At 40.8% G+C, this 17,222-nt stretch overlaps 1 protein-coding gene across 1 annotated transcript in view; it reads left to right on the top strand.

Moving 5' to 3' along the window:
* Positions 1-9,123: 9,123 nt before the first annotated feature.
* LIMS1 (LIM zinc finger domain containing 1) overlaps positions 9,124-17,222 on the top strand; it is a 161,975-nt gene continuing 153,876 nt past the window's right edge. Inside the window, exon 1 of the mRNA XM_042981054.1 lies at positions 9,124-9,373. Coding sequence (XP_042836988.1) covers positions 9,342-9,373 — 32 coding nt within the window. The 5' untranslated portion in view covers positions 9,124-9,341. The remainder of the gene's footprint in view (positions 9,374-17,222) is intronic.

The raw sequence follows: 17,222 nt of genomic DNA, 5'->3' as shown, positions 1-17,222 counted from the left end.
CAGGGAAAAAGCTCTCAGTTTTTCCCCGTTGAGGATGATGTTAGCTGTGGGCTGTTCATAAATGGCTTTTATGATCTTTGAGTATGTTCCTTCTCTCCCGACTTTCTCGAGGGTTTTTATTAAGAAAGGTTGCTGAATTTTGTCAAATGCTTTTTCTGCATCGATTGACAGGATCATATGGTTCTAATCTTTTCTTTTATTAATGTGATGTATCACGTTGATTGATTTGTGAATGTTGAACCAGCCCTGCATCCCAGGAATGAATCCCACTTGATCATGGTGAATAATTCTTTTTATATGCTGTTGACTTCTATTTGCTAGTATCTTATTGAGAATTTTTGCATCCATATTCATCATGGATATTGGCCTGTAGTTCTCTTTTTTTACTGGGTCTCTGTCTGGTTTAGGAATCAAAGTAATGCTGGCTTCATAGAATGAGTCTGGAAGTTTTCCTTCCCTTTCTATTTTTTGGAACAGCTTGAGAAGGATAGGTATCATCTCTGCTTTAAATGTCTGGTAGAACTCCCCTGGGAAGCCACCTGGTCCTGGACTCTTATTTGTTAGGAGATTTTTGATAACTGATTCAATTTCTTCACTGGTTATGGGTCTGTTCAAGCTTTCTATTTCCTCCTGATTGAGTTTTGGAAGTGTGTGGGTGTTTAGGAATTTGTCCATTTCTTCCAGGTTGTCCAGTTTGTTGGCATATAAATTTTCATAGTATTCCCTGATAATTGCTTGTATCTCTGAGGGATTGGTTGTAATAATTCCATTTTCATTCATGATTTTATCTATTTGGGTCATCTCCCTTTTCTTTATGAGAAGCCTGGCTAGAGGTTTACCAATTTTGTTTATTTTTTCAAAAAATCAACTCTTGGTTTCGGTGATCTGCTCTACAGTTTTTTTAGATTCTATATTGTTTATTTCTGCTCTGATCTTTATGATTTCTCTTCTTCTGCTGGATTTAGGCTGTCTTTGCTGTTCTGCTTCTATTTCCTTTAATATGCTGTTAGATTTTGTATTTGGGATTTTTCTTGTTTCTTGAGATAGGCTGGATTGCAATGTATTTTCCTCTCAGGACTGCCTTTGCTGCGTCCCAAAGCATTTGGATTGTTGTATTTTCATTTTCATTTGTTTCCATATATTTTTTAATTTCTTCTCTAATTGCCTGGTTGACCCATTCATTCTTTAGTAGGGTGTTCCTTAACCTCCATGCTTTTGGAGGTTTTCCAGACTTTTTCCTGTGGTTGATTTCAAGCTTCATAGCATTGTGGTCTGAAAGTATGTATGGTGTGATTTCAATTCTTGTATACTTATGAAGGGCTGTTTTGTGACCCAGTATGTGATCTATCTTGGAGAATGTTCCATGTGCACTCGAGAAGAAAGTATATTCTGTTGCTTTGGGATGCAGAGTTCTAAATATATCTGTCATGTCCATCTGATCCAATGTATCATTCAGGGCCCTCGTTTCTTTATTGACCATGTGTCTAGATGATCTATCCATTGTTGTAAGTGGGGTATTAAAGTCCCCTGCAATGACCACACTCTTATCAATAAGGTTGCTTATGTTTATGAGTAATTGTTTTATATATCTGGGGGCTTCCATATTCGGCGCATAGACATTTATAATTGTTAGCTCTTCCTGATGGATAGACCCTGTAATTATTATATAGTGATCTTCTTCATCTCTTGTGACAGCCTTTAATTTAAAGTCTAGTTTGTCTGATATAAGAATGGCTACTCCAGCTTTCTTTTGACTTCCAGTAGCATGATAAATAGTTCTCCATCCCCTCACTCTCAATCTGAAGGTGTCCTCAGGTCTAAAATGAGTCTCTTGTAGACAGCAAATAGATGGGTCTTGATTTTTTATCCATTCTGATACCCTATGTCTTTTGGTTGGCACATTTAGTCCATTTACATTCAGTGTTATTATAGAAAGATATGGGTTTAGAGTCATTGTGATGTCTGTAGGTTTCATGCTTGTAGTGATGTCCCTGGTACTTTGTCTCACAGGATCCCCCTTAGGATCTCTTGTAGGGCTGGTTTAGTGGTGACAAATTCCTTCAGTTTTTGTTTGTTTGGGAAGACCTTTATCTCTCCTTCTATTGTAAATGACAGACTTGCTGGATAAAGGATTCTCGGCTGCATATTTTTTCTGTTCATCATATTGAAGATCTCCTGCCATTCCTTTCTGGCCTGCCAAGTTTCAGTAGAGAGATCCGGAACGAGTCTTATTGGTCTCCCTTTATATGTTCGAGCACGTTTATCCTTAGCTGCTTTCAGAATTTTCTCTTTATCCTTGTATTTTGCCAGTTTCACTATGATATGTCGTGCAGAAGATCGATTCAAGTTACGTCTGAAGGGAGTTCTCTGTGCCTCTTGGATTTCAATATCTTTTTCCTTCCCCAGATCAGGGAAGTTCTCAGCTACGATTTCTTCAAGTACACCTTCAGCACCTTTCCCTCTCTCTTCCTCTTCTGGAATACCAATTATACGTAGATTATTTCTCTTTAGTGCATCACTTAGTTCTCTAATTTTCCCCTCATACTCCTGGATTTTTTTATCTCTCTTTTTCTCAGCTTCTTCTTTTTCCATAATTTTATCTTCTAATTCACCTACTCTCTCCTCTGCCTATTCAATCCGAGCTGTGGTCATCTCCATTTTATTTTGCAGCTCATTAATAGCATTTTTTAGCTCCTCCTGGCTCTTCCTTAGTCCCTTGATCTCTGTAGCAATAGATTCTCTGTTGTCCTCTATACTGTTTTCACGCCCAGCAATTAATTTTATGACTATTATTCTAAATTCACTTTCTGTTATATTGTTTAAATCGTTTTTGATCAGTTTGTTAGATGTTGCTATTTCCTAGAGATTCTTTTGAGGGGAATTCTTCCGTTTCATCATTTTGGATGCTTCCTGGAGTGCTGTGGAACTGCAGGGCACTTCCCCTGTGCTGTCTTGAATAACTTGTGTTGGTGGGCAGGGCCGCAGTCAGACCTGATGTCTGCTCCTAGCCCACTGCTGGGGCCACTGTCAGACTGGTGTGTACCTTCTCTTCCCCTCTCCTAGGGGTGGGATTCACTGTGGGGTGGTGTGGCCCATCTGGGCTACTTGCACACTGCCAGGCTTGTGGAGCTGGGGATCTGGCATATTAGCTGCAGTGGATAGACAAGGTGCACAGGGGTGCGAGGGGCAGGCTCAGCTTGCTTACGCTTTGGTGATCCGCTTCGGGAGGGGCCCTGTGGCACACAGAGGGAGTCAGACCCGCCAGAGGGATGGATCCACAGAAGCACAGCATTGGGTGTTCCCGTGGTGCAAGCAAGTTCCCTGTCAGGACGTGGTTCCCTTTGGGATTTTGGCTGTGTGATGGGCGAGGGAGATGGTGCTGGTGAGCGCCTTTGTTCCCCGCCAAGCTGAGCTCTGTCATTAATCTGGGGCTCAACAATTCTCCCTCCTGTTGTCCTCCAGCCCTCCCACTCTCCGAGCAAAGCTGTTAGCTTATAACCTTCCAGATGTTATGTCCCGCTTGTCGTCCGAACACACTCCGTCCTGCCCCTCCGCTTTTGCAAGCCAGACTCGGGGGCTCTGCTTGGCCGGCGGGTTGCCCCTCTGCCCTGGCTCTCTCCTGCCAGTCCGTGTAGCGCACACCGCCTCTCTGCCCTTTCTACCCTCTTCTGTGGGCCTCTCGTCTATGCTTGGCTCTGGAGAATCCATTCTGCTAGTCTTCTGGCGGTTTTCTGGGTTATTTAGGCAGGTGTGGGTAGAATCTAAGTGATCAGCAGGATGCGGTGAGCCCAGCATCCTCCTATGCTGCCATCTTCCCCCAATCCCAAGGTTAATATATTTTAAAAGTCAGTTGTTATTTTCATTGTACTATCATCAAGCAACTGGAAAATGTAATTAAAGAGAAGACACCATTGTAAATCAGAGAATACCAAGTACTAGGAATAAATATAAGAAAAGAAATGCAACACCCCTAGAAAGTCAGAAAGCTTATTAAAATATATATTAAAAGACTTAAGTAAATAGACCAGATTCATGAGTAGCAAAACTCAGTATTACAAAGATGACAGTTTTTTCCAAAATAATCTATAGATTCAAAGCAATTTCAACCAAGATACAATAGGAATTTTATGGCACTGGAGAAAATCATTGTGTACATTGGAGAGGAAAAGGCAATAGCCTGGGCACTTCTCAAAAAGAAAATCAAGGACCAGGGACTTTCTCTAATAAATACCAACAATTATACAAAATAACAAAAATTAAGAGAGGCCACAAAGATAGACAAAGTGACTAATAGACTAGGACTGTGAGCTCAGAATAGACCCACGTGTATATGTAACTTTGGTATTTCAGTGTGTATAAAATCAGCTCTAAAACTATGATATATGCTGTATAACAGAATATTATTTAGCCTTAACAAGGAAAGAAATTCTAACACATGCCACAACATGGATGAACCTTATGGATGTTATTATGCTAAGTGAAATGAGCCAGTCACAAAATGGCAGATACTGGGGGCACCTGGATGGCTCAGTGAGCAGAGCATGCAACTCTTGATCTTGGGATCATGTGTTCAAGTGTAGAACCTACATTTAAAAAAAGCAAGCAAGCGGGGCACCTGGGTTGCTCAGTCAGTTGAGTGTCTGACTTCAGCTCAGGTCATGATTTCAGGGCTGGTGAATTTGAGCCCCGCATCAGGCTCCGTGCTGACAGCTTGGAGCCTGGAGCCTGCTTCAGATTGTGTCTCCCTCTTTCTCTGCCCCTCCCCCACTCATGCTCTGTCTCTCTCTCTCTCTCTCTCAAAAATAAATAAACATTCAAAAAAAATTTTTAAAAAAAGAAAACATGTCAGACTAAACAGCTTTAAAAAAATAAAAGCAAGCAAGCAAGCAAGCAAAGACTATATGATTCTACTTATATGAGGTACGTAGAGTGACCAAATTCATAGAGACAGAAAGCAGCATGGTAGTTATTAATCTGCTATTTTGGGACAAATAAATGCCCTTTTCCCTGGCCTCTTATTATATAAGTATTTGTTGGAGATTAATGAAGTTGGAAAAAAAGAAAAACCATATTAAATAAGTGTTTATTATGAACACAACCTTCAAAATACTTGCAGTAATGTGATTTGTGTGTGTGCTTGTGTGTGTATGTATACACCTACATATAATACACAAACTTACAAATGCCAAATTTCATTTTTAAAAGCTGGGTAATGGGAGTGAGAACAAAAATGAGCAAAACAGTTTTGGGGACATCTGTGTTTTCATTCTGGGAAACTCTGTAGGAACATGAGCAATAAGAGATTCAAGTTAGCATTCAAGACCAACAGACAACATTTTTTACAGCTTTGTGACAGATATTGGTCAACCACGAAAGCAGTCTCCCCCAGACAGCACATTCCACAGACAGGATAGCTATGACAAAAATGAACTACAACTTTAAAACCACCAATAAGAAACCAAGAAGAAGCCACTGTTTTTAGCCAAGTATCCTGAAATGACAGCATGATTAATTGATCACAAACTACAGCATGTTGGAAGCAAGCTATTGTATAAAGAAACCTGCTTTATGAAATATAAGCATAACAACAATTAAGGCAATTTATCCAGTAATGAATCTTTTACTTCACCTTTAAAAACGGGAGCACTTGGTAAACACATGCAAAAAAATAAGTGCTTGTTCAAAAAGAAGTGGGAGATGAAAGTTGTCAGGAGATGAGAAATCAAGACAAATAAGGTCTTTAAATTTTTTTGATATTTATTTTTTTCTAAAAATCAATACATATCATTTCCTAAAAAACAGAAATGTAGAAAAACATCACATTGACTGTTCTTCAAACAAAACACAATTACTAAGCATTTTTAACCTACTTGTAAATCACACACTCTATGTAAACTTTTTAACTTATCCCATACAATTAATCATATTGTGTATTTTCTCATATTGCTACAGTCTCATAATTAATTTTTAATGAATATATAATACTCCATTAGGGAAATATAGATCTTGTGCATGTTGCCCCTCACTTAGTCCCTAGTCCTTCTACAGATTCAATTTCTGTTATGTTTCTTGTATATCTTATCATTCCAGATATTTCTACATATACAAGCAGGTGAATGTGTGTATATGATGATAGCATACTTTAACAAACTTTTCCCCCTTGTGTCATTTCCTTATTTAAAATGTGTCATTGGAAATCATTCTTTATTACTGCATAATATCTGCCTTATTTTTATTTTTTAAATTGTGGTAAAATATACAAAACATAAAATTTACCAGCTTAACCATTTAAAAATGTGCAGTTCAGTAGTGTTAAGTAGATTCACATTGTTGTGGGACCAACCTCTAGAACTTTTTCTTTTACAAAACTGAAATTCTGTACCCATTAATCAATCAACCCCATTCTCCTTTCCCAGCCCCTGACAACCATTATTCTATTTTCTGTTTCTATGAATTTGACCACATTAGACCGTATATAAGTGGATTGATACAGTATTTGTCTTTTTGTGTCTGGTTATTTCCCTTAGCATGTCTTCAAGGTTTATCTATCATGTGTCAGAACTGTCTTCCTTTTTATAGTTGACTAATATTTCAGTGTGTATACACCTGTTTTGTTTATCCATTCATCTTTCAATGGACATTGAAACCTTGAAACACTGGGTTGTTTCCACCTTTGACTATTGTGAATAATGCTATGAACATGCATGTACAGATATCTCTCCAAGATCTTGCTTTACATTCTCTTGAACATATATACACCGAAGGGGGATTGCTGGATCATGGGATAACTCAATTTTTAATTTTTTGATGAACCGCCATAGTGTTTTCCACAGTGGCTGCACCATTTTACATTCCTAGCAATAACACACAGAGTTCCGATTTTTCTACATCTTTGCCAACACTTGTTGATAATACTCATCCTAATGGGGGTGAGGTGGTATCTCATTATGGTTTTGATTTGCATTTTCTTAATGATTAGTGCTGTTGAGCATCTTTTCATGTACTTGTTAGCCATTCTTATTTTAAGAGCTGAGTATTATTATATATAGAAACTATAATTTTTAAAATTAATATCCTGGTTAATAAACTGTCTCAGTTGCTCTTAAAAACAAAACTGCAATGACTCTTTTACATTCTTCTGGTTTCCATTTAAAAAACCTTTCATTATGGAATTTCAAATATACACTAAAGTAGGCAAACTAATATGAAGAACTCCATGTACCAATGACCCAGTTGCAACAATTACCAACTTCTGGCCAGTTTTGTTTCACTGACATTCTTACCTATATCCCTCACCCCCACCTTTTATTTTAAAGGAAATCCCAGTCATTTTATCATTTAGTTTATAATTAGTTCCCCTTGTATCTTTAAAACTTGTACAGAGTTTTTATGTGCACACAATACATTTGTAAGATAAAGTCCAAAATGTGGATTTTCTGGGTCAAAGTGGAGCTGAATTTTACATTGTGATAGATATTGCTAACTTGTCCTCAGTAAAAATTGTGTAGATTTATTCTTCCATCATCAGTAAATCAAAGTACCTGTGCTCCCTACATTCTCATCAGAACAGCATATTGTCAAACTTTAATCTTTGCCTTCATGTGAAATTTTTTTTTAACATTTTAATTATGACATTGGATACCTTCTTGTACTTTTAAAAGTCATTTCTATTTCTTTTTCTGTGGAAACCTGTGTATATACCTTGTCTATTTTTCTGAGTGGTTGAACTTTTTCTTACTGACTCCTTTTGTAATAAGGAAATTAGACCTTTTTTGGTTGCTATTTCTCATATTTGTTTGCTATGTAGAAATTTTAATATTCCTATTTGGTCACATTTATTCATCTTTAATTTTAGGACTTTTGAGGTTTGTATCCTGTTTGGAAAGTATCTCTCCAGAGCAACCTTAATTTTTTTCTCCTGTGTTTTCTTCTAATATTTTAATATGCTCCCCCTTTTTACATGTGAAAACACATTGCTCTGTTTAGAATTTTGATATAAGAATATCAAAGTCATCTAGTGACCACTCCGCACATATACAGGCTGGTGGGGCACATGGTTATAAGACCTGATATCCTGAAGAGATCATGTATATGTGTGCCGTGTAACCTATATTACATCCTCGGTAGAGTTCAGGTTTTGGTGGAGGTAATAAGCAAAGAGGATGAGAACCAGCAAGAGAAGAAACAATGCAGAGACAAGACCATCTCAAAAAAAGATTAACTTTCCCAAATTCACCATTTGTCAGCGCTGTGAAATCCTAGAGGGCACCCCAGAACGTGCCAGGCTTCGTGAACAGGGATTCAGTACTGGCCAATGCAGAGAAGGACCGCTCCGAGAGTCTGGGGAGCTTACTTCATTCACCTTCTTACGGAGTCTCCTCGGGACCCCTCACCCAGATGGGGTGGAACTCCAACACTCTGGGCCCAAAGTCTTCGGGCAGAGCCACGCGGTCCGTCAGCCCAGCCAGAGGTGTCTCGAAGAAGGAAAACCTAACAGTTCCTCCGCTTGCGGGGTGACAGCGTCACCCCAAAGGAGCAGCAGAGGACAGTCCCACTACGTCCAGCGTAAGCCTGGAGCTCTGGGGAAGCCGCCGTCTGGCCCTAGGGCCTTTTTCTCCACCACCCAGGGTTGGTCTCGGGCGCGTGCCTCGGGGCGGAACTGGGCGGGAGAGATCGGGCAGGGGCGGAGCTGAGGCGGAGCTGAGGCGGAGCTGGAAGCGGGGGCTGTGACGGTAGGGCGGGACTGGGCGGTGCCGAGACGCCGGATGGAGCGGGGGGGGGGGGGGGGGGGGAAGCGGGGAGGGGGGACTGGGCGGGGCCTAGACGCGGGGGCGTATTGGGGGCGGGGCCATCCGGGGCAGTACTGGGAGCGGATCGGCGCCGGAGTGTGGGGTGGGCAGTGCTAAAGTTAGCGAGGTGGGGCCGAGGACTGGCCGGAGGCAGGACGAGGCCCCGGAAGGGAAGGAGTTGGAGGCGGAGCCAGACGGGGTGGGCGGGGGAAGCAGGCGGGGAGCCTGGCCGAGGACCGGCCAAGGGGGGCGGGGCCGGCGGGGCGGGGCTAGGGCGGGGAAGAGGCAGCGTTTCGCCGCGCCGCGGGCCGGGTCCCCGCGCCCACCTCTCCTGGACCCTGTCCCGCGCGCGCCCCCGCGCGGCACGCCCAGCCATTTGCCGGCTGCGGGCCGGAGGCGGCGGCGGCCTCCCCGCCCCTTGCTGGCCTCTCCTTCCTGCTTGCGGCCCGCCCGCCAGCCCGCCAGCAGCCGGCCGAAGCGCGAGGGAGGAGACGGCGGTCGGAGCTGCGCCGGCAGCCAAAGTGCAGAGGGACAACGGCCGACTGCGGAGAGATGCTGGGCGTGGCGGCAGGAATGACCAACAGGTAAGGGCCGGGTCCTGCCGGGGCCGCCCTGCGCTCGGCACCCGCCACGTCGGCAGCGGACCGCTTCCCCGACCTTCCCGCGGGCCTGCGCGCCGGCCGGGGGCGGGCGGCCTCTCTCCCCGCGCTCCGGCCTCGGCCCGAGCCCCTCGGTGGCCGCGGATCCCAGCGCGGAGTGCGGTCGCGTCCCCGGTCTCCCGCAGCCACGCTTTCGCGCTGCCCCCTGGGGCGCTCAGACCAGGGCTGGCGGCCGCTCATGAGAGGTTCCACTAGTTATTGGTGACGTGTCCAATATCGCCTAAGCCCTTCGAGGGCTTAGCGCAGCAGCCCACAGCAGATGCTTGTTGACTGAATAATTCATATCCCAGCTGTTGGAGCACGTATATAGACCAGCGACTCTCAAACGTCTTGGTCTTAGCACGCATTTTAAAAATAAGAGAACTTTTTGCTTGTGATGGCTATTCCTGTAGGTATTTACTGGATTAGAAGTGAAATCTGAGGCATTTAAAAATGTTTAATTCATTAGAGAAACAGTTAATTCATGATATGTTAACAGACATAATACATTTTTATGAAAATAATCATTTTCCTAAACAAAAAAATCAGTGCGACGAGTGGTGGTCTTTTACATTTTGCAAATCTCTTAAATGTCTGCCATAGTAGGACAACTAGAGTTTCCTAAATGCATTGAATTCAGTCTATTGCGATGTGTTTTGGTTGAACTGTGTGAAGAAAATCTGGTCTTACACAAATATGTCGTTGGAAAAGGGAGGAGTGTTTTGACACCTTTTTCAGATAATTTGTGGATTTTTTTTGCTGCTACCCCCAAACTAGATAAATGGTAGTTTCTTAAAGATTCGTTTGGAAGTGGAATCTGAAGCCTTACCAGTGAGCTTTTCACACTCTGTTAGGTTAAAATTCATTGGTCTGTCTTGCAGTTTGAATGGACTTGTTACCCATTGTAACATCATATGTTGGTCATTTGGAAAATGTTGGTTCATAGAGTTAGGCACGTCTTCCAAATGCTGACACATTTCATTATACTATACTACGGGATAATATTTGTTAATTTTACCACTGATTTCATTACAAATCTCTTTAACTATGAGAACATGCCAAGCTCAAGGTGGTGGCAACAAGTTTCCACCATTTGGAATTTTCAGTTGAAAGTTTGATTTTTATTATTGGCAGGAAACTACTGTCAGTTGTTTTCCTCTAAGTGAGAGGCTCAGTTTTTTTGAGCCTCAGGAAATGTCTGCCAAGTACCAGTCTAAAAACCATAGTTTATCACTTATTATTTCCAGTAAAAATGGTATATCCTGAAGAACATTTAATTCACCTCATCACTCAGGGACACATGTGCTTTTCCTGGAGACAACCACCTTACTTTGGTAGGCAGCAGAACTGCTGTATGCATACCTCCCTTTTCATCACAAGTAACAAGAAAGTCAAGATTTAATAACATTAATAATTTGTACCACTTCATCAAGGACATTTTTTCGTTTTTTGAAAAATTAACTGAATATCAAGTCGATACAAAATTTAAAAGATATGTAAGATATAAAGAATAATGATACAGTGGATACACAGTATAAAGAACATAAACTGTTTCCTTTTAAGGCCCTTGAACACCTTCCTGATCTAGCATCCCTCCTTGATCCCATCCCCTTCCCATCTTGAATTTGCTATTAGCAATACTTTTTTTTTTTTTGGTATTAAGTACATTCATGTTGTTGGATGACCATCACCACCACCCATGCATTTCTGGAATTCTTTTCATTTTACAAAACTGAAACTCTGTACCCATTAAACAACACCTTTCTTTTCCTCCCTCCCTATCAACCCCTGGTAACTCCTATTCTGATTTTTGTCTCTGATTTTGATGATTCCAAGTACCTCATATATGTGGAATCAATTATATACAGTGTTTGTCTTTCTGTGATTGGCTTATTTCATTCACTTGGCATAATATGCTCAAGGTTCATCCATGTTGTAGCATGTCAGAATTTCCTTGCTTTTTAGAGCTGAATAATATTCTGTTGTTTATAAGTACCATTCATTTGTTTTCTTTATCTGTTCATCTTTTGATGGTTACTTGGATTGCTGTATGTTTTACCTATTGTGAATAATGATGCTATGAACATAGGTATGCATTCTTTAATTGAACAATTTTTAAGTTTATTTATTTATTGTGAGAGAAAGAGGGTGTGTGTGCATGTGTGCAAGTTGAGGAGGAGCAGAGACAGAGAGAGAGAGAGAGAGAGAAAGAATCCCAAGCAGGCTCCATGCTGTCGTGCAGAGCTCCATGTGGGGCTCCATCTCACAAACTGCGAGATCATGACCTGAGTGGGGCTCGAAACCACAAAACTGGGAGATCATGACCTGAGCCAAAATCAAGAGTCAGACGCTTAGCCCACAGAGCCACCCAGGTGCCCCTCTTTAATTGAAGTTTTTATAGTTTCACATACAGTTATAAAAAATAATTCAGAGAGATCCAGTGTATCCTTTACCCAGTTTCCCCCAATGATATTTTGCAAAATCGTAGTACAGTATCACAATCATGATATTGATGGTAATACAATCCATCAGTTTTATTCAGATTTCCTAGTCATGTGTGTGTGTGTGGGGGGGGGGTGGTGGGTGTGTGTGTATTTAGTTCTGTGTAATTTTATCACAGGTGGTGGTGCATGTGTCTATCACCACAGTCAAGAACTAGAACAGTGAGTTCCAGGACCACAAGGATCCCACGTGTTGCCATGTTATACCCACACCCACCTCCATGTTTCTTCCTCTTTCTTAAAGCCTGGAAACCACTCATCTGTTTAGCGTTTCTAAAATGTTGTCATTTCAAAAATTTTATAGAAGCAAATCAGACATATATAACCTTTTGGGATTGCCTTTTATAAAATCCAGCTTAATTCCCTGGACATGCCTCCAAGCTGTAGTTCTTTGTTGTGGCTGAGTAGTACTCCATGGTATGGGTATGGGACAGTCTGTTCTCCAGTTGAAGGATCTTTGGGCTATTTCCAGGTGTGGACTGTTAATAAAGATACTATGAACTGGTTTTTATGTAGATAACAAGTTTTCCTTTCTCTGGGATAAATGTCCAAGAGTGTAGTTGCTGGATTGTATGGTAATTTCAGTTTTCACTTTCTAAGAAATTGATGGATTATTTCAAAGTGGCTGGAATTCAGTTGCACCACTAAGCGACCAGCTTTTATACCCACTTATACCCACTTTTGCTTTTGCATTGTCAGTGAAAGTGTCAGTACAGTGCAAACGGCTACAGCAACTTTTTTTGGAACTTCTTGGCACCATTATTAAGAGGGTTTTGATCTCCCAGACCTCTTGTAAAGGTCTTGGAGATTACCTCCCCCCCACTCCCCACCCAGCCACCACCTCCTCCAGGGTTTTGAGATTACATTTTGAGAACCACTGTTAATGACATAATCCTAAGTGATGAGGGAAGTGCAGATATTTTTAAAAGAATATATAGAAAGATTTCTCTTAAAATATATATTAAAGGCTTGTTGTAGTGTGTGTGTTCTGGTTTTGGAAGTTTTTAGTGGGACTTACTAGCTAAGACTTGAAGAACCACTATGGAAAAAGCAGTTTTCTGCCCTTAAGGATTTTCAGGACAGGATGACTAGTGTTGTTATGAAAAGGGAGAATGTCATGGCAGCGAGGGTCTTCCTAAAACTTCAGTGCTGTATGCCTGTTTGTTTGTATTGGTGAGGAAATTGGGCTCTTCACTTTTAAGAAAACTAATGAAAATTAGGTGGTGAAAAGATACCTTCAATTCTGGTTGTTCTGTGCCGTATGAGCTTAGAGAAAACAATCCAACAGGAATGCTGTCTTGATTTTTTTTAAGTTTTATCATTGATCTGCAATGTTATATTAGTTTCAGGTGTACAACATAGTTATTGGACAATTCCATACATTACAAAGTGCATACGTTACAAATTGCTCACCACGGTAAATGCAGTTATCATGTCACCATACAGTGTTGTTACAGAATTATTGGCTGTATTCCCTATGTTGTGATTTTTATCACCTTGACTTAATTTATTTTAGAACTGGAAATCTGTAAATGCTCTTCACCTGTTTTGCCCTTGCCCCCATCCCCTGCCACATCCCCCCCACCCTGTGACCACCAGTTTGTTCTCTGAGGCTGTTTGTGTTTTATATTGTTTGTTCATTTTTGTTTTTTAGATTCCACGTATTATCATTGCCATCCCTTTCCTTTTTGGTAGTCCCTTGAACCGTCTTCTGGAAAGCTCTTTCTCTTGCCCAATGTGAATATAGCACTTGAGCTTTCCTATCTTCCTAGAGAGGGCCTTTCTGCCCCTCCACTGGGTCAGAGAAACTTCAATAGCTATAGCAGATCTATAATGGGAGAGCAGAGCTTTGCTCTGAGAGTCTCTATTTTTAATAGTGTTGTGTTTGTTCTTCAGATAATCATTTAAATAAACCCCAGTGTAGGTCATGTTCTTAGTTAAGGTTGCACTTAAATAGAAGACAAAACATCTCAGGCCATTTGTCGATTTTACATTTCTTGTAATTACGCTTTAAGCTGTGGTTTCCCACCCACAGGAGTATTATCTACATTACATGCTGGACTGTTGCCATGTTGTCTTCCAAAAACTTCAATTTTAAGATACTTGAGAAGCAAAGGCTGCTTCACCTGCTGCTACACGCTGTGCATTCTACCCCACAGTGGTTTTATCTCCCCTCATACTGATATCAGCTCATCTCTTTTATTTGATCTCATCAGACATTTCTACACTGGAGTTCACAGTGGGGAGAGGTGGAAGCATTTTCCTGCATATTTCTTTTTTTTTTTTTTTCCTTCATGTTGGAGCCTGTTTTGGAGTTTGATGAGTCCACAAGGACATTTAACATAAGGGGCGGGAAGTTACAGATAAGTCAGGCTCTGAATAGTGTGTTCTGTGTAGGGTAGGTAAAAGGGTGCTAGCAATTGAGTTCGAATGCTGACAGATATGTTGGGGGTGGGAGACACCTGAAGTCTGGGGTCTTACCAGGATGTCTGAGGGTCATGTATGATAAAGTGATAAAAACAGATAAAAACTGTTTGCAAAAAATGTGTATATACACACACACATTCTCTGTGTATAAAAATGCAATCATAGTTGTACTGTTTTGCAATTGCTTTTTTTAAAGATATTTTTTAAATTTTAGTAAAATACATGTAACAAAATGTACCATCTTAATCATTTTTCAGTGTACATTCAATGGCATTAAGTACATTCACATTGGGGTACGACCACCACCACTGTCCATCTCCAGAACTTTCTCATTATCCCAAACTGAAACTCTAGGCCCATTAAACAGTATTGCCCCATTGTGGGGAATAAGCTTAGGAATTCCCTGAGCTTGCACCCATGGGTTAGGAAGGCATAAAGAAATAGAAAGCCATAGGATATACACACCCAAGTTTGGGTAAATAAGATTAGGTAAACGGGGCAAAGTTCCCCAGAATAGGTAAAGTGGGGCAGAGGCTCTCAGTATAGGACAAAGGTATAGGAATAGGGAACCTCAGGATAAAAACATCCAAGATGAGGTAAACAAGATTAGGTATTCAGGGTGGAAATGCCCCCCAATTTAGTAATAGCTGAAAGCTGCTTTCGCAAGAAGGAAGGACCAAATTAGGTAAACAGGTAAATAGGGCAATGGACCTCAGCAGAGTGAAGTTGCCCAGAGGGGAGCTAATTAGCAAAAGAAAGATGCCTTGTTGACCCTGATATAGCATGCTTTGTCTTTCTTGTCCCCTAGGCCAGTTTAGGTAAACAGAGGTGGGGCCTTATGTCTGCTGTAAACAACCTTCTGCCTGGCACCAGGATTTTGTTTTGTATTGACCCAAACCCCTAATCCCGCATATCTTCAAAACCCCCTTTCCCTCATGCCCTTGAGTTAATGTTCACAGATTCATGGTCTCTTTGTGCACACTCATCACCACATTTGTAAGCCTTCTGATCCCAATAAAAACGGAGCAAGGACCCTTACATGGGGCTCTTGTCTTCTGGATGTTAGCATCTCTCGCATTTTTAATCCTGCATCCCACTTTCTTGCTGGACAAGAAAGAACTCCAGACCCAGAGTCTATGACACCCCCTTCCTGGCAGTTGTTTTTTCTAACTTAATAAGCTGTCTTACAGGTTTTCCTGTGTGGCATATCTAGATCTACTGTAAGTTTTTAACTTTAGATTGGCTGTGTATAGTAGTTCAAAGTATGCATGTGATGTGACTTACATAACCAGCCCTTGATAGACATCTCAGTTCCAGATTTTTGTTATTACAAGCCCTTTGAACATCTGTGCCAGTGCTTCCATAGGAGATACCTGAGGGTAGAGTGGGTGTGTGCATGGATGGTTGGACCCATGTTCCAGTCCCACTTCTGTCCCTTCATGGCTCTGTGGCCTTACCTGGTTAAGCTCTTTAAGGCTTATTTCCTTAATTTATGAAGTAATATCTATCTCAGAGAATCATTGTGAGCATTAAATATAATGGCAAATACAAAGATTTCTGAAAGATACAAATGTAGTTGTTAGTAATTGTTGCCCCTGGAGAGGCAGTCTATGAATCTAAGGAATTTAGGAATCTAGAATGAGAGGGGAATTTTTTTACTATGTGCCTTTTCGTACGGTTTTGATTTTTTTTAAAAATCTTTTTTAATATTTACTTTTTATTTCTTTGATAGCACAAGCAGGAATGGGTCAGAGAGAGGGAGACAGAGGGTATGAAGTGGGTTCTGTGCTGACAGCAGAGCCTGATATGGGACTTAAACTCACAAACCATGAACCTGAGCTGAAGTCAGACGTTCAACTGACTGAGCTACCTAGGCACCCTGTTTTGATTTTTTTTAACCTTGTGCACGTAAAATTTTTTAATGAGTCTGACTTCATGCCAGGAACATAGTAGGTGTTCAGTTAATAGTAACTGTAGTTGTTGATGTTGATTTTTTCCTATCATCCTGGTTGTTTTTTCCAAGCTTACAACTTCTGACCTCACTGTCTGTTAATGGCATTGATTCAGTCCTTTGTGATTTCTTCCTTTCCTTTACTTCCTGTACCCACATTCTTGCTGAGTTCCTACCTTAGAATTTTTTTTTTTATCCATATTTCTTTCTCATTCCTTTCTTACTAACTTTTCCACCCTCATCCTGATTACCTTTCAAGTGAGTGTAAGAAAACAATATCAAGGCTGGGGAAGACTTAGAGAATGCAAAATAAAATATATATGCATATTAAACATTTGAGGTGGAACACATAATTTTGTGTGTTCCTGTTTGTCATTTAAATGTTGATAAAGTACAGATTCTTTTAAAAGTGTTATGAGATTTGTGGTAGCATTTTTGTAGTGTATGCTTTCTGTTAGCATATACTGAAAACACAATTACAGTAACATGAAGATCTAAGAAATTTGCCTAGCATTTAAAAAATGTTTTCATGTGGGAAAAAGAATCTACTAAACTGATGTATTCAATGCTTTTGTGGGCCTACTATAGTAGTCCACTAAACTGTTCCTTTATTTTATAGGTCAGGAGTTGGATACAGAGGTAATTTTATTTATCTCTGTTCAAGGCCACAGAATGAGTGGCTCTAGTGCTTAGGACTAGACCCCAAACTTTGAAGATAGTGTGGAGTCCTCTCTGCTGTGCTACATTAGTTTGTTCTATTACTGCATTCAAATTGCACTGTTAATAGTTTGTTACATATATATTTTATCTTCCTATCTATATTGTAAATGCCTTGAAGGCTGAGCCTTTTATCTATCTGAGCCCCATTAACATAGTGGTTCTGGAAATGTCCAAATGAATTATTAAATGTTGCCTT

This window comes from Panthera tigris, chromosome A3 (assembly GCF_018350195.1).
Source record: "Panthera tigris isolate Pti1 chromosome A3, P.tigris_Pti1_mat1.1, whole genome shotgun sequence".
NCBI lineage: Eukaryota > Metazoa > Chordata > Mammalia > Carnivora > Felidae > Panthera > Panthera tigris.
Note: the sequence above shows the minus strand (reverse complement) of the source record. Positions and strands in the feature narration are given on the sequence as shown.